General features: G+C 34.7%; 2 protein-coding genes and 1 non-coding gene across 3 annotated transcripts in view; 1 reads left to right on the forward strand and 2 right to left on the reverse strand.

Annotated features, from left to right (window-relative positions):
- Positions 1-24,958, forward strand: part of LOC113494722 (adenylosuccinate lyase-like) — a 32,980-nt gene that overhangs the window by 4,346 nt on the left and 3,676 nt on the right.
- On the reverse strand, positions 1-24,958 carry LOC113494724. Its single transcript, XM_026873162.1, is given in 9 exon segments — positions 1-602; positions 1,692-1,823; positions 3,428-3,533; positions 5,172-5,342; positions 13,896-13,999; positions 15,280-15,379; positions 15,716-15,845; positions 16,208-16,404; positions 24,805-24,958. Coding segments are annotated over 9 exon segments (1,137 nt in total). The 5' UTR covers positions 24,856-24,958; the 3' UTR covers positions 1-456.
- LOC113495505 lies at positions 2,565-2,678 on the reverse strand. Its single transcript, XR_003400728.1, has one exon. It is a non-coding gene; the product is annotated as a small nucleolar RNA SNORD90 (small nucleolar RNA).

The following is a 24,958-nucleotide window of genomic DNA, read 5'->3' on the forward strand; positions in this document are numbered from 1 at the left end:
AAATTAAAATAGCCTCCCTTTTGTGATATGAAAATCGTCTGCCTTTTTTAAAGTTATATAGCCTGCCTGCTTTGAAATATGTGTAGCTACTGCAGAGGGCAACAGTTCAAAGGTACATAAATAAGAATAAAGCATTAGCTACCCAAAAGGTCCATAATTATAACAATAATCCTATACACAATTAACTTAATTCATAGACAATAACAAACTTTAAAATTAAAATGATGTCAAAATAATACTCTAAAAAATCTTAAAACTAAAAGAAGTCGGTTACACGGGTTTACAACGGGTTTTTGAAAATTGAGTTTAGACTAACAGAAAAAAGGATGCATTCGAAATGATGAAATTAAAATATGTCAACTATGGTAGCGGTAAAAAAGGTTGTTTACATGGACTTTGGTTTCGAAAGTAGATAATAATTATAAATGAAGATCAGTTGAATATTAGCGGAGTGACTTAATAGTCAGCCTCCTCTCTGAATGTGATGAACGCATGGACGAGGAACACAGCGACGTCGATCACTGCGAACACTCCTGAAGCTATAAGGAGGTCGTAAGCTTGCTTGTTAGGGCGGAGGTTCGCGTAATATGACCTGTGCCAATCTGAAAAATAAATACAGATAATGTTAAAGTCTATGGAAAAGGAGATTCCTTTCACTTGAAAATTACTATTAAAATACTTAAATAAAGAAAGATAGTCTTCATTATTATAAGTAGGTGCGAACAATATAAATTCAACTTGTGTTAGAAACGAACGGAAGCATTCCTAACACGAATCCCCATAGACTAATTGTCTACATTTTTAATAGGCAGCGCCATGGCCCTGCCTTATACAGCCTGTTGGGTCCATAGATGTGTTGTGCATAATAATTATTGTACTACGACTATCTGTGAATAGAAACCTTCATACTACCTATAACTATAAATCATATAATGGAAACCTTTTAATTAGTACGTTAGTGAAAGAAAATATTATTGCTAAAATTATACTATTATTGACCCGTAAGTGTGCGAGAATACCAATTTATTTAAACAAATAACTCGTAAAGATACCCGATAATAAACGGAAACTCGAAGTGTAAATACATAATATGTACCAACAGCATTCCATAACAATGTTCTGTCAATCACATAACACAGTGTACCACTTACATCATCACACAAAGTATTTGTATAATCAGTAAACCTGCGTATTTGAGCATTCCTCATTCTAAGACCAGTTTAAAGTGGGACTAATCTATTGCGCTTGTAATATTCACGGTCTATCGGATGACTGATCGTAGAAACTACTAGATTACCACTTGTTTGTATTCTTGAATAAATAAGTAACTAGATAATTACATCGTAAATACGCGTGCAATTTAATATAAGTACGCAAGAAACGTACAGTAATAAATAATAAAAAAAGTCCAGCCAGTTACACCAGCATCGCCCACTTTGGGCCTTAGAAATTAATCTAATTCAAAACTGCAATTTATTTAAACCGCAAACTTTTTAGTTATACTTATAATTAGAAACGCTATCAGACTCTTAACTAGCCAAAAATAAAACACTGAAAATTAAAAAAGAACAAAGTCATAAACGAAACTGGCAACTAATAAACAAAACAAAAACAAATAGTAAATAAAGTTGTCCGGTAAAAACCAAATCTAAAAAGAAACAAAAATTAAATACGTTTCAAAGGAGACTTACCATAAAATATGACAGCGGCGGCGGCGGTGAACATGATGACACCGAGGACTGAGAAACCGATGGACGTCCTCCAGCCGGGGGACTCGCCGAACAGCCGCGCGATGATCAGCACGCCGGTGATGATGATGTAGCCTGTATCATTGTGCCATTGTAATATACGACTATAGTAAATGGATGCTCCCGAAAATTCATAGCAGACCGTACAGTAAAGCTTTACCAAGTTATGAAATGTCTATCTTTAACTGGCGCTTTGTCATGGCAATTTTATAATTGCTAAACTTTAAAGATAGCATGTATTGTAGTCCTAAATAGTAGTAGTTTTTATAAAGATGTAGATGAAGAAGTAGATGAGTATTTCTTTTATCTGATTTGTTTTACCAATAATTCATGCCTTTTAAGAAGTAATTATGCAAAAATTAAGGTAGTTAATAATGGTTTATGAGTGCAATTTAACATTAAATAAAGTTAACTGCATATTGGTTGTAAGTTGTTATCGAATATAATTACTTCACATCCTTCTGTATTAACAAAAGAACTAATGTCCATGATTAAACAATTAGGTTTTTTAAACAAAACAGTTATTTCAGGTAATTTCACATCGGAACTAAACGATAAAATTTGATCGACACAATTAGTTTGTGAAACAAAATCTTTGCGAGTTTCTATTTTTATTGCACTAATTTCGAAACTTCGGGATTTTAAATAGAACATCATTACCGTTTCCAATCGAATATTAATAAAAACTACGATAATTTATATGAGAGAAAACAGCGCAATAAACGGAATTACCGGTAATGTAGTGATACCAATAAATCTTGGCCATCAACGTCGCATAGAGGAAGTTATCGTAAATTGGTTTACGGTTGATGGTTTACGTTTACAAGTGTTTACAGTTTTCACTTTCACATAAAGTTCAATGAAACTAATTTCTCACTTAACTAACTGTGAAGTGAAAACGTATCATGATAACGCTTTTATACATGTTATTATGGCAAACTATATCTGTGTTATTATCATAAAGCGTTAAATTCGCTTTTCACAACTGTTGAAAACATGGCTTCGACATAAGAGAATTTACTCAGCACATTTTTGGAAGTAGCAACATTTTTTTTCGTTTTTTTTCCAGGCAAAGGTCAACGTCTTCATATATTTTTCTTGCTGATAAAAAAGACAATCGATAATGTTCACTAAACCATAAAGTCTCAAATCACAATTGAAATTCGAAGGATGTAAGGATGATTAAAACACAATTTCCCACTAAATTAAAAACAAATCGGCCATAAAGGTGTTTGACACTGTCCCCAATTGTTTGTTTAATTTGGTAAGCGTTAGACGGTTTTTCATCAATATCGTGTCATAACACCCAGTTTACTTTATTTGATAATTGCCACCAGATTTCCTAAGCTGCGGAGCGTAAAATGTGCCGAAAGAACTAGAATCGATTATTTGACAATTGTTTGTAAATTGAAAGATTAGGACAAACACTATTAAGGGGAATCAGGTCATGGCAGTCTATCTAAAGTTTTAAACATGTTTAACCGGGTAACAGAAGACACAAATTTTATGGAAAACGGATGCGCACTACAATTGATTATCTTGATTATAGTGAGTGATGCAGAAAAGTTGTAACTTAATAGTTAATGAACTAGTGTAAAATGCAAACCAAATTATTGTTTGTGCTTTAAAATGTTTAAGTAAGAAGGAGGTTTATTACTCTCCTTTTTTTAGTAACTTACTTGAGTAAGCCGAATAGATAACGGCGATGTGTCTATGGTCTGACTGGACTACTTGAGGGGAGTACAGGGCGCCGACTATCAAACCGATGGCTATCACTGCGATGATCTGAAACAAATATATTTAATTAATAAAATAATAAGAGCTGTTGCGGAATCATAATTAACAAAGCATGAAGTTTTACTTTTTTCAATAAGACTTATAAAAATAAATCTTCAATAAAAATACAAGTGAAACCATTTTCAGATGACTCATTAACTTTTTTACAGTCTTAATACAATATAACTGTCTTCGTATTTCAAATTGTCTTTAACAAAACCGATAAAACAAAATTTAGTTTAAAACAAGTGTTCGGAGGTATTTGAGTGAAAGTATCATCGGTACGTCGGTCTAGTGGTCACATTGTTAACTTATTTTCTCCTTTTGGTTGTTTTACCACAAGTAAACGTTTTCCCGATACCGCAAGCTTCATGAATGGTTACACGGTTTTCACTTTCTATTCAATTTAAACCGTTATATGATTTTTTGTTAATAAATAAAAGTAGCATCTTTCTTGAAATTTTTGTCATTCGGTGACTAAGGAAATAGTTTTATTGGTTCTGTGCATTTTAGTTTTGTCTGTGCTATTGTTGTGGTCAATAAAGCGACTAACTTTTGTTCTTTTTTTATCTGATGTTAGCTTGTTTAACGTGATTGTAGCCTTGTTATATTAAAAAGACTTGGTCACTATTATAGCTTTTTACGTAGATATAATTGAATATTGTCGGACAAAGCGTCGCTATTCAGTGATGCGGTCTTCAACCTTATAAGTCGGTTAACGTAAAGACTTTCAGGCATCCTGGGCTGTGTGAAGCCCTATTATCCTTTAAAGGACCAGCTTACGTCATGTTACAGGCTTTATAGTGTTAGCTTGTTTGTTGTGCCATTTAGTTTCTGCTAATTTGAAACTATAAACATGTTTATTCATAACATATTTTATTTACAAACAATATTCGTTTAGTTAAGTGGTGAATATATTCCTTTGTCAATGGTTTTCGTTATTTACGTAATGATTTTCCATAAGAGTTTCGGATTACTTAAGTATGGCGTTCGCGATATACAGCAACCATCAATGGAAATCTGATGAGATGTAGTGCATCATGTAACTAGCTACAAGTCTAAAGGGCTCTTTGTTTCAAGGGCAGTGTGTCGTTGCAAATTATCATGTCTACAGCGCGGCCAGTTCCCATACTCGTCATGATTGCAAGTAATTACTGACAGCGCGCGATCAGTATCGATTTCCAATTATACAATACTCTTAATGGTTCGTCGTAGTTGTAATGAACTACTACGATTTGGATCTTTCTTTGTTCTATTTGGCAATCGCATACGGAAAAATGTGATCTATGTAACTTTTTTAAGAGCAGGAGTTTTGTCTAGTTGACAAAATATTTCTTTCCGATTTCCAACTGATTTCTTGTTTCTATGTATGGCAGTTTACTAACTTCAATCACTTTAGCTCTTAGCAAATGCCTTTAACCAGTCTTTCTCTCAATCCTCTTTTATAGTTTTTACCAGAATTTAGACTGGTAATATTTCTAACATAGTGTTAAACGGATTCTACCTTGGTTCACTCTTAACATTTAAGTTCCCATCATTTGGATTCTTATCCAGTTTCACAACTAAGTTGAGTCTTACCTTATCCCCCTCATCCCTAATAGAAAAGCCATGCAGTACTAATGCTACTAGGTTTATGGCCTTACTCACCAGTTCGACGGCTCGCAGCCCCACACACCAGTACTGCTTGATGGCAGCCGCCGCCCTGCTGTCGCGGTCGTTCGAAGCCGCTTCATCTCCCTTCTTGGCTTGCGCCTCTGCCTCTCTGTCGCCCGCCGACATCGCCCACACTACTCGAGCTCCACCGCCGTACTCAGAAACCTGGTGGACATTGTTCATGGAATCAATTTCTTTGAACCTGAAAGTTTATTTTGAAGTAATTGAGGTGCCAGAAGACTGGGTAGCTTCAAGGGTGATCAGATTTAACATATCCTTCTTAGAACGACCATCAAAACGAAAGAAACAAGACCTTAATAGTTCTGTCAATGAGACTTGCAAAGCCTTTGTAAACTAAGAGTGTTTGAATAGGACAGTTAGGTAGTCTTTCGCAGTTTTTTCGCTGGTTTTCACCTTATTCTTGTGATAATTGGACGACCTCAATACGGTTTAAGAAAAGCTAAGATACTCGTAGTTTTACAACCTATTCGGAGACTTTCTGATAGCCGTATGTGTAACTAGGTTGACTTCTAATTAAACAACGTAGAAATGAGGTTTTCATGCCCGTGTTGTCTTGTTTTATTGCTGGGCATTTATGTGATCATTTCCTGCGCTATTAATGTTATTTCATTTCCAGCAACGTCAGAATTTTTTCCTAGGATTAGAAATTTCTCTCAATTTTGTTTGCTGTTGTTTTTGTTCTGCAGTTTGTATTGGTATTTTGATATTATTTTAACTTAATTTATGTTAACTTACAAAAGTGTTGATAAAAATTAGGTACTACATAGGCAAAATCAAGCCACAAATTTTGATCCACAAATAATATTTAACATTATAGTCCCCATAAAAACTTTTGTAGTACAGTCATTATAAGAAAGTGTTATCATTAAACAAGACACTTAAAGTGTCCAATTTTATGAGTACATACATGATATAATTTAAACCATGATAAATATGGCGTATGTTATAATGACTGTTGTTCTCTTGATGAATGTCGTGGACAAAACATAATAACTTTAACCGACTTTTTGTTAATTAAGTACGATTCACATTTTGCGAAGTAGTCCGAACCTTCAACATAGCGTGATCGTACAACTAATTAACGCGAAAATAATTAATTCTATTAATACAAACAAGTGTTCATACGCGTGTCTTTAAATAATAAAAAAAGTGGTGGCTTATGAGCGACAACGCATAAATCATAAACAGGCTGAATGCCAATCGCTGGAACGGAACGTAACGTTATGCTTTCCAAACGAATATTTTTAAAAAAACATCATTAGTGTTGTGACTGAATGTGATATACGAGTGCGATCATGATTGAAACTTTATATTTATTTATTTGGTAAAGCTTTTTAGAATGCAAGTGTGATATAAACGTTCAGGTAATAATTGCTAATCAGTAGTTTATTTATGGACGTATAAGTTTTTAGAAAGGTAAACTGAAATATATTTTCAGTGACTTTGAACTTCTACTACTAAAGCTTTCTCATTTTTTGAACATATCTGTCGGTTTTGAAAAAAAGGAACTCAAAATATTATATGTAGTAAATAGTGGATTATAACTGAAATTTTAATAGGTTAAAAAGAAATTATAAATGTAATTTTAAAATTTCCGCAACCACAAAGGGGCATATAGTTTATTTGATTTTATTTGAAGTTAATTTAGATGCGAAATTTATATCTAAAAGTGCTTCAATATTTTTTTAACATTTTTTTAACATTCAGTTTTAAAAAAAACTTGTTTCCCATTAATATCTAATAGATTCAATAAAAACAATAGGCAATTAATCATATTTTAATATAAAGCTACGTTAAAGAAATTGCGTAAAAATCTTACCAAAGACAGGAACTACAACCTCCTAGCAGCAACAATGAACGCACTATTTTATTTGTTTCCTTTGTTTCACTTGCACTTCGAAATTCAAAATTATAGACGCTTTCGTTGCCGCGAGGTGTTTACTAAGCTGTGTGCAGACGAGTGCGTCCAGCGTACCGCGCGAACCGACTACCGCTCGCCCGACAATCCGCGCTCCTCTATGCTTCATTTGACAATTGACTAATGGTCTCTAACTGTCCTTCCGTTTTCCCTTTGCTCGCCCTTTGCGAAATGTAACGGGGGAATCGTGAGAGGTCAAGTAGAATTGGACGTATCGGCGTAGAACCGGTGGCGTAGTAAATGCGTAGCATATGAGTAAACAGCTTTCATTCATTTGTAAAGCTGCTCACACATTATCTTTTACCGTGCGATGTTCCTACCTACATGATAAGTGCTTCGGAAAAGTCTCGAAACTAAAATTAAACAAATATTGACTTTTATGGTATACTACACATAAGTCACAAGTCGTTTCTGCCACAAATGTAGGCTTTCAAAGTAACGACAGTCAAACATAAGAAGGTCTTAAAGTTAAGGTACCACAAAGACTTCAGTAGGTACGTAAGTACGAACACTTGATAAATACCAGGCCATCATAAAAATACACTTCCCTTCGAGTTCGGCCGCGGATGGTCACAAACAGTTCCCTTAAAGCTTTCGATTAGTTTATTTCGGTCCACGTTCGCTCTAATCAGTGATCAATACGCACCATGGATACCAGATGAGATGGTTGCGAAACCATTCTTATTTATTAAATAATGGAATGGAACTATTTGCTATGGAATGTATATTTTGATGGATGTGTTCAATCATAGTTTACGATTTACAGCAGGAATTGAGTTCATGTTTCTGGGTGTAAATTTTATTTCTTTTTCGACAAAATTTCAATAATAATAATACATGGTACAGTACGTTTCTACTTAACTGCGACAAGTACAGATTCTAGTTGTAATGCTTCATATGAATCTAGTCTACCATGACAAAATGTCTAACAAAGTGCTTTTGCAATTAAATATATAAAATATTTGAGAAATTGCAGTGACAGCATAATCGTTAAAGTAAAATAGACTGCACATGAATTATATTCTTTTTTTAGAAAACTTGGAATGCGTTAATGTTACTGTCACTGCTGTAAAAACACGCGCAATGCCTATTGATGTTGACATGATTATTCATGAAACACTCGCAGTCAAGTGCCTTCGAGAACATGAAAAAGGTAAAAATGAAATTCAATTTCAACGTATTCCTATTTTCAATGTATTCCACACAATAGGAGGGAAAATTTGTCGACCAATGGGACGATAGTTAAAACATAACATGTACAGTGTCATAGGTGATATATTTATGTAAATAAAAATGAAGAAAATTGCTAAACCATTTATAACAACCATTTATAAAAGCTAAAAATATTAAATACTTAATCGTGATATCAAAAAAAAAAACATGAATTTAACAATCCAAAATATAATAATTTTCCGTTGTATCTACAATGCAAAATCAGACTAACTTAAAAGTCATATACATATAGAGGGATATTCGATCGAGTTCATTGTCTGTAACACAGGATATCAATCAAGGTCCGCCATCATCGAGTATTGCCATCACAGTGCGCGTTGGATCGGCGCAAACGCATTTATTATGTAGCTATTCGTAAATTGAAAAGCCACTTTCTAGTGTTTTCCGGTCTAGAAGTCACCGCGCATAACTGCACACATACGAGCCGCACGCACGACGATCGCGCGATCGCTATGCGAAAATAAAACATGTTTGCTTAGATACCTGCTGTGATCTTTAGTTGAGGATTCAACAGGGTGTAGTAACTAAATTCGTGTTAAATCTGTTAGGCCTATGAATTAAGTAATGTCACTTTTTTTTTAAGTGTTAGCTTGCATTATAGATACAAAATTAAACTACATAACTTTTCATATCAGATCATTTTTTTCATTTTAACTTAGTTGTAGATAAAATAATTTGTCGTTAGAAGCTAGGATTGGATATAATTTTTATTAAATGAAACCTATTTCCTAGTTTTCCCCAATTTTGCTATAATTATCTTACAGCCGTATCCTATTATGCCTTTTGTATGGTATTACAAGACATAATTATGTACTTAATTAGCACCTAGGTTGGAATTAATGTTAGATATATTGGATTTGTGACAAAGTTACGCATGTGTGAATTACCTGTTGTTCAAAGTAAAACGTGATTCATTTATGAGTCCTATAAAATTTTCCTGTATTTCAGACGTCAGTGGATTGGGAAATATGTTTACATTTTACAGTAATTTAACCGCATCGTCAGAAATCATGAGTAATTACAAGAAACTAATGAGGTTTGAACGTAATTAATGAATATGCGTAATATTGTATGGGACACATCCTCCCATTCAACAGTTGACTAATCTATCTCGGTGAAGGTCTGCTGTACCTACGTTTAGCTAATACTCTTTAAGGAAAATCGTTACATAGAGTTAACATGTATTTAGATCATTTCAGGTGAAGGATACTTCTAATACTTAATTTTGTTTTGGTGATAAACACCCTGCGGTACTGTTCTCTAACGAGCTATTATAATCTAATACGACGAGTATCTTATATCTTTGAATGTTTCTACGTTTTATGAAATTTTACATAAGACGGGTTTTACGGTTTTCGGGAGCGATATAGGTCTTAATAGATCGAGTCAGGATTTTTAGAAATTTTGTTCTTATAAAATGTCGTTTCAATCTTGTTTTCAAGTATAATCTTTATCGAGAAACATAGAGAAGAAATTAGTCATCCAGGTACTTTGGTTAATTTGTAATATGGTTGAAAAGAAAGAATGTTCTATCTATTTTTTAATCCATGCACAAAAATACCCTGCCTAAAAAACCGTACAAGGTACCTACCACTTAAGTCGTGAGATATTTAATTTAGACCAATTAACTAAATCATAATGTTAAAAACACAAGTGACACTGGCTGCCGTATTATATTTTTTACAAGGGCTAACCTTCGCATTGGCCTTGATAGGTGCGCGTGCGCAAGGCCATCAAGCAACAATAATGATCTTCTATCTGCAGTACAAACGGTGTGACTAAGTGTGAAAATGGTACCTGTTATAGTACCTACCTAGTGCGCCTGTATTGTAGAGCTGAGTTTTAGATGTAGATAAATATGACTGCGCTTTTATGCATTTGTCTTACGAGAAAATATATTTTATAGTAGAGCTCGCTGGTAGATTTAGAAAATTCTAAAAAACCTCTTTAGCCTCATTTCTTAACCCAAACCTGGGCATTAGCTCTTCTTTTCAGTGCCATTCTTGGGCCATCTTCGTTCTGTTTTAATGTTATCTTGATTCGACGTTATAGTTCTGTCTTCGAGCCATCTTACTCTCTCTAATATTTAAAGTGATTACGGATATTATTAAGGTTCTACCTTTACTGCTACAAATTAGCCCTTGCTGTACGGTACAACAAGGGCTAATTGTACCATGTACCAAGCGAGAAATGCAGTGTTTCTATGGTATTGCTAATGACTTGGTCCCAGTCAAACATTGCTGTCGCGAATATGCTAGCAGGGGTTTTATGACGAGGCTTATCTGAAGAATGTAGAATACATGCTTGAAGTGCACTAGAGTACCATTAAAAACTGTAACACGACCTCAAGTTTCCTTAATATATTGTTTTAAGGCAAAATCCAGTCGTACAGCGCATATAAATGAAATATTAGACCATAAGTGTGGTTTTATAGGTAAGGGCAAAGAGTATTATGAACAATGAGTATTTGTGAACACGGCCGTGTTGTTAAGACGTCGTCGGTATGGCCTATTGTTTTGCGACCATTACTTACCAACACGTAGCCGAACGGACATTTTGAATTTTTGACATATTTTCCGCTGCAATACCAAATTCAAACGTTTTGTTGTTGATCGTTACTTAGTATTCGTGTGACGCAGAGTTAGTGGAACGATTAATAAGTATGTAGCTGAAATATTGTACTTTAATTTATTTACTTTTTCTTCTGAGCCAAGGATAGAGTTTCTTCAGTAAAGCTATTTATAATTAAACTTCTGGTACACGTTAATAATATTAAAACTATTAATATTTAGTAACTATTTTTCTCTATTTTTCCTCGTCCCCTTTATTTAAGTATTCTTGGTCTTTTAAAACTGTTTTGTAATTTAAAAATAAGCAAAAAACCTTACAAAATCGACTGATTGTGTTGTTTATTACAAATTCTTCTAATTTATTCATATTATCCCGCAAGTGCATGGCTTAGACAATATAGAGCGGGGTCCCGCCATATCGGCGACGTAGGTTGGCGCCATTTCGTCGCCAGTTTTGGCGCCAACCCGCCTCCGTCGGGGGTGCGTATCAAGGCTGTAGTTCTGACCTATTTGCTGAAATGACACAGTGTCCCTTTATGACTGGCTTTGTGTATAAAGAGTGTAATTTCTGTAGCCTTAGCCTGTAATTACTGGTGTAACGATCTAGTTAGTGGTCTATTGAATATTCAATTTGTAGATTTTGTGGAGAGTTGTTTATTTGTATTTTGGTTGATACTTTGATTTGTGAGATGCGTTATTTTCACAAGAACAGATACTCGTAATACAAACAAAATCGATAGCTTTTGTTAAAAATAACTCGAGCAGTAAGAAAACATTAAAGTAGGGACATACTTATATATACCTTTGCAGTACCAACAGGAAGTAACGCATTTTATAATTATCTGCATAGTACACCTATTATGTACGTCTGTGTGAATATTAGTATACTGTTATAATTGTGAATGCAGGTCGCACGTGTAATTAGATGAAAAAACAATAGACTGTACTCATCACTTGTGGTTAGTGCGTAATAATTATGTACAGTTGTGTAGAATTAGTACTTAATTTTTTACCTACTTATAATACTTAACTCCCTTTTTATTAAAGTATATGAATGTCCAATTCTTAATAAATTTTGCCGTCTACTATATTACGTAGCCTTAGAACGACCAACTGTAACTAATTTCAGAAATAATGAACTTCATACTTTTCGTAGTATTTCAGGTAAAAGTTTTCACTTGTTGTTGAACACACTAATTAAATATAATTCTAAACAATACGAGCAATAAATCCATGTCGCGTTTATGAGCATCATTAACCATCAGATAAGTAACGAACGGGACCTTTTTTCTATGCTAATGGCCGTCCCTTTACAGGGCTACACGCGACCAGAGTGACAGTTAGAAGTGTGCCTTGGTACCACTGACACTTGACAGTACAGTTATTGACGAAACTGGGTTATAATAATCACTTGTTCGTTATATTTTTTAAGCTGCAGTACGCTTATAACTCAGTTAAAAGCAATTGGAGTTAGAAAAATCGGTTAGATGGGGATTCCTAGGTTGGGGTTTCCTACGAATTGAAGAAGCGAATTAAAGTAAAATTGTGAAAGCAAAAATATTGTCACACAAAAAACAAGGGAAAAAAGTAAAAGTGACGCCGACTCTATACAAAAAATAAGTTACACAAAGAGCCCTTCAATAATTTAAGAGTTCTAACCCTCGCGTCATTTAGCTACTACTTGTCACAGAAAATATGTTTATGTGTTTCTTATGAGAAGTCCCTTCCCTATGAGTAAACAATGTAGAAAATTTTCCTGTTCAGATCTGTTCAGCGGCCCCCTATTTGACCTACTACAGTAAAAAGCGGCTACAAATCTGCTACAATTTATTTCTGTTATATAGAAACATAGTTTCAACCAACTGACCGGCTATCAAATATTTGACGTGATAAACAGCTGACTTGTCTCTTTCCATAAGCTCAATAAGTAAAAATCTCGCTAAAAGAGAAATATGATATTAAAGTAGGTTTGTCTGGCACTCCTACCTAACCTAGGCTAACAACCCCATAACAAAACTAGGCTAGCCAATATTACACGAAACATAAAAACAGGGAGTGCTCTGGACTACCTCACGACCTCTTAAAGCGGGACTCATGCTATTGTGGAAGCAAGACGGTGATATAAATGGCGTAGAGCGATGTCTCGCTTTCACAATAATAACAATCTCTCTTTAAGCGTTTTAGAACAGGCATTGGACAGTTAACGTGTAACGAAATGCTTTATAATACTTAGACATAAATATGTAATTATGCAAACGTTTCTACTAATGACTGTGATCGCTCACGATCTAATGTTATTAAGTGATGGGAAACACACGACTGCTTTGTATTAGAGCTTTACGATAATTAATATAGAACAAGTCTCTTTGTATGAGCATTTGGTACTATACTCATTAAATTGTTACTTTGTGATTTTGTGATTAGCATTTTGGAAACTTCAACTTGTTATTTTGGATACCTTTTCAGGGTATAAATGTTGAACAGCTTTCGACATTATAGTATTTCGTTTTTCTTCAATTATGACTGTTCAACTAGTTGTGGTTATATTTTTATAATTTATAGAATTACATTACTTATTCCCGTTTAATTAAATACTGCTTCCCATCACTATTGACTACACACATTTCGTGTGCACTTAACAATGCAGCATACACCGAGTGCGTTGACTCGTTTAATGCGTGACACGCCTTACATTAAAACGACATCCACCATTATTTCATATCCATTACCCACTGTATATCACACAGTATAATGTTATTGTATGAAGATGACGCAATGGTGTGCTGGCTGTTTAGTTTGCTTCGTTCATTTGTCCTGATTTCGGATCATGGATTTCGTACGCATTGGCTTTATGTTTGAACACGTTTTATTCGTTAAGCATACACGCATTACGGTAATGAATAAGTCAGTTTTATCAACGATTTGTGATATAGAGTTACCTACTTTTATGTTTTGTTGAAAGAAGTATTTACTTACGGTTTCCGTTAGTGGAGCAATTTTGGCGGTTTCCAAGTCCAACTCACTCAAAAAATCCCTGGAATTGGGCGAAATTGTTACTAAATTCACGTATATATGATCCACTGTTAGTTTTTAAACAATTTTATTATTCTTACATAAAACTGATTCAATTCCAATCAAGCGTTAATTTACTTCGTTATAACAAATGACGAGAAAGCCGACGAATGCGTTTCTAAATTCAAATTTTCTATTTTGTTTTTTATTTAGACAGCTTTTTCTTGTATCCAGCCAGTCGTGGAGTTCGCGATATGAGGTCTAGGAGACTAATCCAAACTCCTTGGTATCAGTGAGTCAACTGGTGACGGATCGCATTTAACCTGTGACCTGGGCCAGGGCAGCTAATTTGACTCTCGCATTGACCCCGGATAGTTATCCCATGCCCGCTTAATGTTGTTACCTGTTTAGTTCCTGACCTTTCGAAACTAGATATTTGCAGACTTTATTAACTAATATTATATTTACTTATTTTAGTCAAGTAGTTACGAAATGTTAATTGTGACAATTTGTTCTTCCAGATGATAGTTTTGCCCTTTTTTTTCCTTCCGTTCGTATACGTCATAATTAATATAAAGTAGGAAAGTGTATGAAGTAAAATATGGCAATTTCAATATTCTATTAACTTTATAACATGTCTCATTGTCATGTCATGTCATGTCATGTCAATTTTTGTTCAATCTCATAAAAGGCAAACATTGTATTTTGTACTTAACTACGTAAGTATTGTAAATCAAAATATGTAAGTAGAATATTATATGAGATGTTACAAAGAATCACTCCACATTTCCCGTAATTTAATGAATGACAGTGACGTACTTATTGTTAATTAATTAACGTCTATCCGACTTTAGACGTCATCCATAATTTCCCCAAAAGTCAGTAAAAGTGATCTTTCCTTGAGCGCTTAGAAACAACATATACACAATATTAAAGGTATAATATAATAAAAAAACACACTAATTATACTTTACTTTATTTCAAAATAATAATAACATTATAAAATCAAAACTGTCATACAAAACAGGTTCTATATTAACTTAGTAAGAAGGTGGGAAATAGAAGATGTCTTGCGAGAGCATATCCATAGTCTGATTTGAATTTAGAATGTTGATTTATCGCATAATAAATGTCGAGCTAAAAACATTTTGTTCGAAACCTTAAAACTAAAAAAAAATATGTAATTTAAATTCAAAGTTCAAAAAAAGAAAATAGATTACCTATATCCTTCTTTCAAACTTGACAAAAATCGGTAAACAACTGTCTCGTTCGTCGTTCGTTCTAAATACGTATCAGTATGTAAAGGTACTTAATATTAAATAAAACTATGTTTATTAACGTTTAGTACTAAGTTACATCTCTTTAGTGTAGTGTATGACGGAGAGCGCCGTATCTAGGAGGTACACCGCGCCGTTGATCACGCAGAGTGCGCCGACAGCCAGACCGACCTGAAAGATGCAATCATGGATGTTGTTATTAAGAAAACAGATCTAACATTACGCAGGAACCGGGCATGTAATCAAAGTCCAAATTATTTTAGGAATGGGATGAACTCTTTGCCCGTTTCTTTTACAAGAATACTGCCAAAAATAAAGTAATAACAAGCTCGCCTAAGCCATGCTGCTGCTCTTATATGACATATCAAACCTTAAGCTGAATGCGGTGTATCCGAGACATACCACCACTGCAATTTTGAGGGAGATGGTACGTTGTACGGCGTTGAGCAGAGCTCGCTTTCATAAGGCTTACTCTAAGAGATGGTAGTAGTATCACAAGTCCCGTACCTGTTTCTCAGCGAACACAAACTGGTACTGGTGCTCGCCCTGGTATCCGCCCCAGTAGTGCAGCGCCACAGCCCCCACCGCGATCCACAGGAACACTCCCACGAAGTTCATCACAATTTCTGACAGGGCTCTGAAATACAATGTGTTAATTCTATTACAAAACGATTCCGTACTCAATTTGATCCAAATGCTCCTGAAAGGCTGATAATTTATTTGTATGAAATAAAATAAAAACAGGGCTAGGCTAAACATTTTATCAAAAATGTTAGTTGTTAAAAGATGCTAACGTAGAATTATTGTCATTACGACTGTCAGCCCTTGACATCGTCACGATGAGCATAGTCTATTTAGGTACCATTCTCTAGAGTACTGTGTGTGCCACCGACATAATAATTCACATTAACAAAGCAAGCTTTAACTACATTTTCTGTTCATACCAATAACGTGACGTGAGAGTAAAGTTCTGAATAAGATTCGGACGTAGTTCCTCACCTCTTGTGTTCAGTAGTGCCAAACAAGTAAGTGACGACTTGCGCGAGTGTGTATATCAGGTAGCCGACAATGACACCGGAGGCCACGATCTCAGCGTCAGGATTCTTCTCCTCATTGAGGTTCCAAGTACCACCCACCCCCAGGAACTCGCCATTGTAACCAGTTCTGTACAGAACGAGGATCACTATGTTCAGGACCTGGAAAAGATAACGAACATGTGTTAGGGATGTTGAAAAATATTTTTGGTAAAAGTTTGCTGCACTCATTTTGGGTACTTGTATTTTGACTCTATAGCTAGAAGAATATTGCAATCATGTACGTATATTATGACGTAAACTCACAAAATATCATTTTTTGTCTCCAATCTATCGGGAAACTATCTAAACTTTACCTACGTATCTGTAATGGTACAACAGCAAAAAGCATTTTTAATTAAACCATCCTTATGAATTAGGCTTATCATGACTGAAATGTAATGCAAAAAATATCACAAAACACATTGTGATTAAATGAGTGTGATCACAATTAGTCAGCGCGCGATAACATTAGTCAAAAGTCTTCCTTGAAAGTGGACAATGTATTGCTGAGCAGGTAGACGCTCTAGTTCCTGCTAGCTGTGTAGTTATCACTTCTGATGAGTGTAATCTGTGGGTGCTGCCGCGCGTGGCATTCCGTTGACTCACTGATACACTGACAGATCCTGTTTATTTAATAATTAAGTTGGAAATGGTTTTATTATTCAAAATGTTCTGGGTTTTTGGTTTTAGATTGGTTTTGAATTTGAGGGTTTCGATCGAGTTACGTAGATACTACCTAAGTATTGCATATAAGCGCTTTTCGTGAATTTAGCTAGAAACGTGTGTGATTTTTTATAAATACAACAATGAAAATTAACAAAAAAGTTATAGCTGCAATTTCATCTAATCACCAGCTATCATAAAAATACCTGTCTAAAATAATTTTCTAGTCACACCATTTTACTAATCTTTTTTTAACTGTAAAAATGCCATTGCAGTGACCTAGCAATATTGTTATTTGTGAAAAGTGAAAACTGTTGCAAATATGTAACGAAGACCGAACCACACCGTCCATTCTGTCATGTGCACGATAAGATAACACATTGATAGCAGGATTCCCGATAATCAACGTTACTCATTATTTCTTGTAACTGGTATTTATTCGAGCAAAACTATTCGGATCTCTGTATTGAATCAATTGTTATCATCTTTAATATCGTTTACGGATGTATTTCTATTAAGAAAGTGTCATCAGAGATATGAGAGGATCTTTAATTCGTTAGATAATAATTATGATTGGTGGTAAAATAAGGTGGAATAAAAAGAAAGCACGATATGTCTTGCTAAAGGCAGTGGTGACTTAGATGGGTTGATCTATTAACATGCTATTGATATCTCTGAATCACTCTTTGGTTGACTGGTAGAGTATGCCTGAGGCATTAAGTCCGCCATTGTACATTTTGAATAAAAAAGTTTAAATAAATAAATAAATAATAGCTGGTCAAAATGGTTACTGTTAGAGAGCTCTCTGTTGCTAAAACTGGTAGCCTGCCTTAGAAATGGCTAACGAAAAATTAATTACATTCACTCATAAAGAATTTCCTACAAAAGCCTAATCGAAACCGCATATCATTTCAATTCCTCATTACGTACTAAATGTATGTCGCCTCGCATGATTTTCAAACGCCAATATCTAGTGATTATTAAGAAGTCTGTTTGAGGATCAGATAACAGTGCTAACAGTAGAAAGTTAAATGTTTACCACAGCAAAGCGGGCTGTCACGTGTAGTTAAATCAATACGTTCTCTGGTTATCTGAACTGCGTGCTGATTGGTTGTTTATACAAGGAACCCCACCACCACCTTCAAAAGTAATTCTTGCAGTTATGGAAGTGAGACGGCACTCTTCACTTTGTAGAGCGCTGTCTTTTTCCCACAATACAACGGTGTGACGTTAAGAGATGATAGTAGGGGCCAAGATCAAATCATTCTCGTACCACTTTCTGTTAAATTGACTGTTTATAACATTTAGATTGACGATATTAATTATAAATAATATAGTTTTAATGGAAAGATTTCTTTGACTTTCTGACATTAAAAATACAGTAAAATAAATTATGAATGAGCTTATAATATATTCAAAGTGCAAAGTTTTGTTTGGTATATACATAGATTTATTCATAAATGTATGACGTAGTAACTATTTTTAAAATTGTGCATTGCAAATATATTTATCTGTTGCACTTTCATGAAAACCACTACATTAATTTCAAACAAAGAAAAAAAGTTTCGCGAAATTAGCGGTATCTAAGTAGACTATGTAGCATAGTCTAAAAAAATGTGTATTGTATCTAAACCCAATCTTCAAAAGAAGACAAATAAAAGTATTTCCTACGTAAAATAAAACAAAAAAGCATCGGAATCAATCATCATAAATAGCTGAGTATTGATAAAAACTTATTCTTGAGATGTTATTGTTATCAGTATGATTTGACATTGACTCTCTGTACTTACATCACAATCATTGCCATTCTTAAAAAAATAAGTTAGTAATATTGTGGTTGTGTTCACTGACTGTGTTAACTATTTTTTCAAAACAATTGAAGAAATAAAACATTCTTAGCAAGTAAATTTGAAAATGATGGTCTGTTTGAAAGTTCGCTTTTTTATTTTATTATTTATTTATCTTTATTTCACACCTTAAGTTTATTAAAAGTTATTTTTTTATTTTAGTAAAATAGACTCGTTTCAATTTCAGATAATATTTAAATATAATTCTAGTAAACATTCTGTAAGTACTTCAACTGTAGAGTTGCTGATTTTATGAACGGGGATCCACCGATAGATTACCTATACCTTAGCCGTATCTATAACCATTAAAATTTTTAATTCGATCACATTTTTTGGCCTTGGATCTCGAAGATTCTCACTCCTACGAAAGAATTGTAATGTAATTTGTTTGTTACTCCTCTTAATTTTATCGCCCTGTTTTGTTCATAGATGAGGCGCAGTTATACCCAATCTCATTGTATGTAAACGTTAATATATTAGCCTACAGATGGACCACACACAGTTCGTTTATCTCGATACATTCCGGGACAGATGCACGTAATAGTATGCTAATCCTATTTATATTCAATTATGGTTCTAGATCGTTTGGTTACGCATCGTCTATGACAGGAACTTAGGGTTTTCGATTCGACTTTTTACTACTTTTTAAGTTTTTTCTGAGGCGAGATTTGTAGGTCTTTATTTGATATCGAGCAAATGCGTATCTGGCATTCACAACCTATTTTATTCACACAGAATCTTGATTGTTTGTTTGAACGCGCTAATCTCAGGAAGTACTGGTTCAAATTGAAAAAAATATTTCTGTGCTGAATAGACCATTCATCGAGGAAGGTTTTAGGCTATATACCATCACGCTGCGATTAATCGGAGCGAAAATATAATGGTAAATGTGGAAAAAACAGGGAAAATTATTAATCTTCGAGAGACTCCATTCAAAAATTCCTAACTTATATCTTCTAACCACGCGGACAAAGTCGTGGGCAACAGCTAGTATTTACTAAAGCTGATTAATTTCGGCGAATTCCAAGATAGACAATCATTTCCCTAGGACACAAGCTTAAGGGACGATGGTTTTTAGTTGGTTAGCTTTGTCAGGGCCCATTTAAACGATGTAAGAAAAATCCTCCAATTTAAAATGCATTGCTGGCGATAATTTATCACCTTAGATACCCGAGCTGCGTGGCAACGCAATGTGAAGCAACTTGCATGATATTTCTCGAATCGTGTAAATGAGCCCTAAACGTTTTTTGCGGGTGTTCCGTTGTCATTCATTTGTTAAAAAAGTATCTCATGGTTAGTGCGTTTGTGGATTACACAAATACTGCTTCTTTGGGTTTAGCTTTAAATAAATAATGTTGTGCGAGAAGCGAGTTCCATTAGTAGTAGTATGCGACCGCCCCGACCTCGTATCAATCGTCAATGGATTGCGTCTGAATATTTATCATCGCAACATAACTGACCTGCGATATGAGATCAAAATCGCACATATTTTGTATATTTTTATGCGTAAATACTTATATGTAACATAGTGATAGTAATATGTAAGTATAAATTGAATAAATTCAAATTTTGTTCACTGAAATAATATTTTGGTAGTGACTGTCGTGAGAATGATTAATTATTAAATGATTTAATGGTTTACTCACGCGCATTATCGGGGTAGCCCGACTAGTTTCGGACCCAACCGGAGTTCATTTGGACGGATAGAAAATATCATTTTATGACGTCACTACTTGTTAGTGTTTGTGATTGTTTATAGCGTCGTTCCCTTTTCTATTATCTATCTTCATCACAAAAGAAAAATGTTTCTACAGCTGTAACCGACATTCAGGGGAACCGCTAACAACGGCTCATAATAATACATTAAGAAAAATAGATCAGTTAAGTATTTTGTAATTCAACGTTTCACCACCATTAGTCATTTCATGCAGAAAGACAAACATGTTTGTGCGCCTGCATCTGTCTGTTCATCTCATTTGCTATGCGTGTGCGCAGGATAACGACAATTACTTGATGTAATCGTTACTCATCGGGCTAAGGAGTAAGGGTCAACGGGGACGAACACTGACTGTCTCTTAATTATGTAGAGTTCAGAGTTTTAGAAAAGACTAATCGTAAAATAATGTACAATTTGTTGAAAATGTAGGATTTTACGCTTTTTTAAATGATTCCGTGAAAGCTATGTTAAATAAATTAGCAATTTTAAATTAATTAACCACAAAAACATTATGAAAAAACTGGATAGAGTGGAAAAATCTAAGGGAGGCCTTTACCCTGCAGTGGGACAGTAGCAGTAAAATTTTGAAAATCTAATAAGTCTTCGCAGTATCTACTTTATTTTCTTTATTGTTACTTTTTATATGTTTTTGATATATAAATAAATAAATAGTTAATTAATTAAACCAAGTCAGCTTTTCTACCGATGCCGTAGAAACACATAGACCTAAACAAAAAAATTAAACGCCGTGAGAAGTCTAACTACTCGCAGGAATCCACACAAACATACAAACGGACTTCCTCCAAACTAGTAAACATGAGCGACTTGTCAAACATCCTCTATGTGTTTATCTATTCGAGTCTCTAGTCTATGCGGCGCACGCGCAGCTGACAATTACCGTCTCAATAACAGTTTAATTGCAATGACGGGAAGCTCGACGGTATCCTGCTAAATCTTACGGAGATGCTGATTTATTCAAGCTTTAATTGAAGTTTATTAGAGCTTTGTAATTTACGTACGAGTTTACCAAAGTCGTTAGCTAATATTTTGCCCATAGAGTTTGTTGTAAGAATTCTAAGCTAGATTTTTTTTCTCATTTTCATACATATAATATGTAGAGATCCATTCTTTATGCTAGAAACGACAATGAATTGAATGATTAATAGTAGTAGTCTAATGAAGTACTCATCAGTTATCACTTGGGTAAGTTAAAAAAAAATCTAAATCTAGGCTCTAAGCTATAGGATACTAAGCTATTATGACTATATATTAGCCGCATAATTCCCTCTTGTACCTATACCCTAACAATTATTAAAGTCAATCAATTCCCTAGAGCCGAACCTTCCTAGCTTTATCCTCCTTAGTATATCTTCTGTACTTCTCTACCTGCTACGTCAACTGTGGTAGGAAACCACAGAGCCCGATCACGTACAGACGCGGCACGTATCGGGCTGGCTCAAGGTAAATAGCGTACGATTTGATTGTTTCGCGCCGCTCGGGACAGCCATCGGCGGCCATTGTTCGCGCATGCGCAGTTGATCGAGATGTCATGCATCTATAATTTTGGTCCAGTTTGATGTAATTGTTGGATTGAATATTTTGATTATTTTTCTCAATTTCTATTTACATTAGACATTCTTTAGATTCAGGCTACTTTTCACTTCATGCTTCCTATATACCTAGTATACTACTTTATTTTAAATCAAACGTTTTGACTAAAACCAGTGCGAAGAATTCGGACAAAGTATTTGTCACACAAACTTTGAACATAAATATATACTGCAAATACTATGCCAAAAAATTACCAGCAGCTGGCTAGACACTAGCCTCCCTAATCACCCTATGGTTCAAATTTCTAGCCTCTAGCACACATTCTACATCTACTCAAGATGTGAGTGTACCTATGTTACCTCTTTACGCTCAAGCAGCTAAAGCGATTTCGATGAAATGGAAGTCGGGGAAGAGGGGATAAAAGAGAGTAATGTTTTAGCAGCAACCAACATCCGGCGACGCGCGACGCAGCGAGCACCAGCTAGTTTCCTATAAAGTTGATTATTTAATACCGTACCCATTACTCATGGCATTACTCAGTAGGTACTTTACTACCGCACTACCTACATGAGTAACGTGTTATCAGATAAATTTGTTTGTTGTATTGTTTCGCAAAGGGGATTGCGGTCGGAGTGTTACTTGGTTTTATAATTAAACCACAAGATGAGAAATAAATGACTATCGAACTTTGAAATGATGACTTGACACTGGTGTTGTTTGTTTTAGTCTTGTTAGGTAAGGGATAGGGCAAATAGTACCTAAGTTGGTTAGAAATATACGTATGTAAGCGGCGATTTGTTGTAACATGCAATAGTAAAACAGGCTTTTACAATCTCCATGGTTCATCATGGTTTTCGTAGCTCTAGGGATCTCCATCAATCAATAAATTTATTTTTGGTCAAACTCTGACATTCACATAAAAAGGTGCTGTATACGAATATCAATAATAATACAATTAGGTACAATAACCTTGTCCTCAGATTCATTTTTTGCTACGCTTTTGTCGATGCACTTTTTATTACATATATTATTGTGTGGCACAAAGTCCTCCTTCATAAATTTTTACTTTTTTCCCTGCTGTATGAGCAGGGAAAAAAGTAAAAAAAGAATCGAGGGAAACATCCAAGGCGTTTTTTTTTTAGAACATCGTGCACTTCAAAACGTGAAGTCAAATTAAACAATTAAAAAAGAAAAGTAATCGTGGCGGTATGTAATGTTAGCACGTTGTATCATTTAGGTGCGGCGTTATCACTGATAGGGAATGAGGCCGCAAGGGCCGATTAACCTTACTGCCGTCAGTTACACCTCGTAAATTAAACGGTATCCTGTACTATGGTGCAAATCGTGACGTCATAACCAACATGTTGAGAAGAACCTACGAGCCTACCAAGTACCACCGCCTCGCAAAGTAAACTGTTATAGTCGTGAAAGCGAGACAGAGCGATACATATTGTAGAGCGGTGTCTCTTGTTTTTGCTACTTAAAGTGACACCCGCACGAAATTTGAAATGACGGGCATGTGTGGCGGGCTAGTCCCATTAAAAAAAAACAGTTTATAATTGTTAAGAGTCCGAAAATACAGTGTTTGCTCTACGGCAGTAAGAACATAGCTGATAATAATTAGGGAACCGTTTATTGTGACAAATTTTCATTGCTGTTGCATTGTTTCACCCAGTTGTGATAAAGTTTCATAGTATAGAAGTATTTGACAAATCATACAACAATATTGATTAGTTAAGTTTGCACATTCTCGTTTGTTCAATACCTTTTGTAATCGCAAACATAACATTTAACAAAATACAAGTTATTCCAATAAATACTATCTTCAATTAACATGCAAGATATCAAAATTACATCAATTCTAAATACATTTTTATTTGAAAGATAATAATTGCGGTATACCAAAGTGGACCTGTATATGAATCATAACTATTGTTGTAAATTATTAATTATTCTTTGAAAATTAATAACGATTATGAATAATTTAAATTGTTAGTCACGCTATGTTTTCTAAAACAATAATTTAATCAGGTTTATTTTTGCGTACATGTGGCACAGGTTCGAAGTCTGCACTACATTAAATGCAGGTGGCAATGAACCGGTTGCGCTGGAGAACGTATTGAGAGGCCTATGTCCATCAGTGGACAGCTATAGGCTGAGATGATGATGATGACTACATTAAAAGTCCAACTGCGAGTGCGAAGAAAAATAATAAATAAAGTTTTGTTTAATGATTATGAGGTGATCAATTTACAATATCTCAGTTTCCTTACTACGTGTTACTATTGATACAAAATACGCTCAAACATCCGTTGCAACTATGAATCATTTGTTTGATGATTTAATTTGAAATGACTCATAGATACACTAAAATTGTCAACTCTATTTCAATTAATTGCTTAATTCCATCCACGTTTACTTGACACCGTTTCCTAAATTGCTAATTGTCAAGATTCATTGCATTTGTCTGGATTTTTAAACATGGCTTATCTTTAACAGCACATTATTATCACAAAACTAAACCTTCATTATTGAATTGAATATTTTGTTAAATATTTTGATAGACACATAACCTCCTCTTTTGTGTCGGTTTAAATAAACGGGAAGTGGGTCAACCATTTGCGAGTCCTTGACCAACTTTTTAAATAAACCGTTTGATTCTAACTAGATCTCCGCCGCGCCCAAGGGTACCTGAATCTTAGGATCATAAGTATGAAAAAGGGTAGTTCAATAATAACTTACAATTTTGAAGGTCTTCACGACTATAGTCGCGATTGTTTGCACAGACACCATTTTCACAACACAATATCACTTGTTGAGAATACCACAGTCTTTTGTTTCTGCCCGGTTTCGCTAAAACGCCGTTCGTCACTGTTCCCAGCTATCTGTGTGTCGC

Source organism: Trichoplusia ni, chromosome 6 (genome assembly GCF_003590095.1).
Source record: "Trichoplusia ni isolate ovarian cell line Hi5 chromosome 6, tn1, whole genome shotgun sequence".
NCBI lineage: Eukaryota > Metazoa > Arthropoda > Insecta > Lepidoptera > Noctuidae > Trichoplusia > Trichoplusia ni.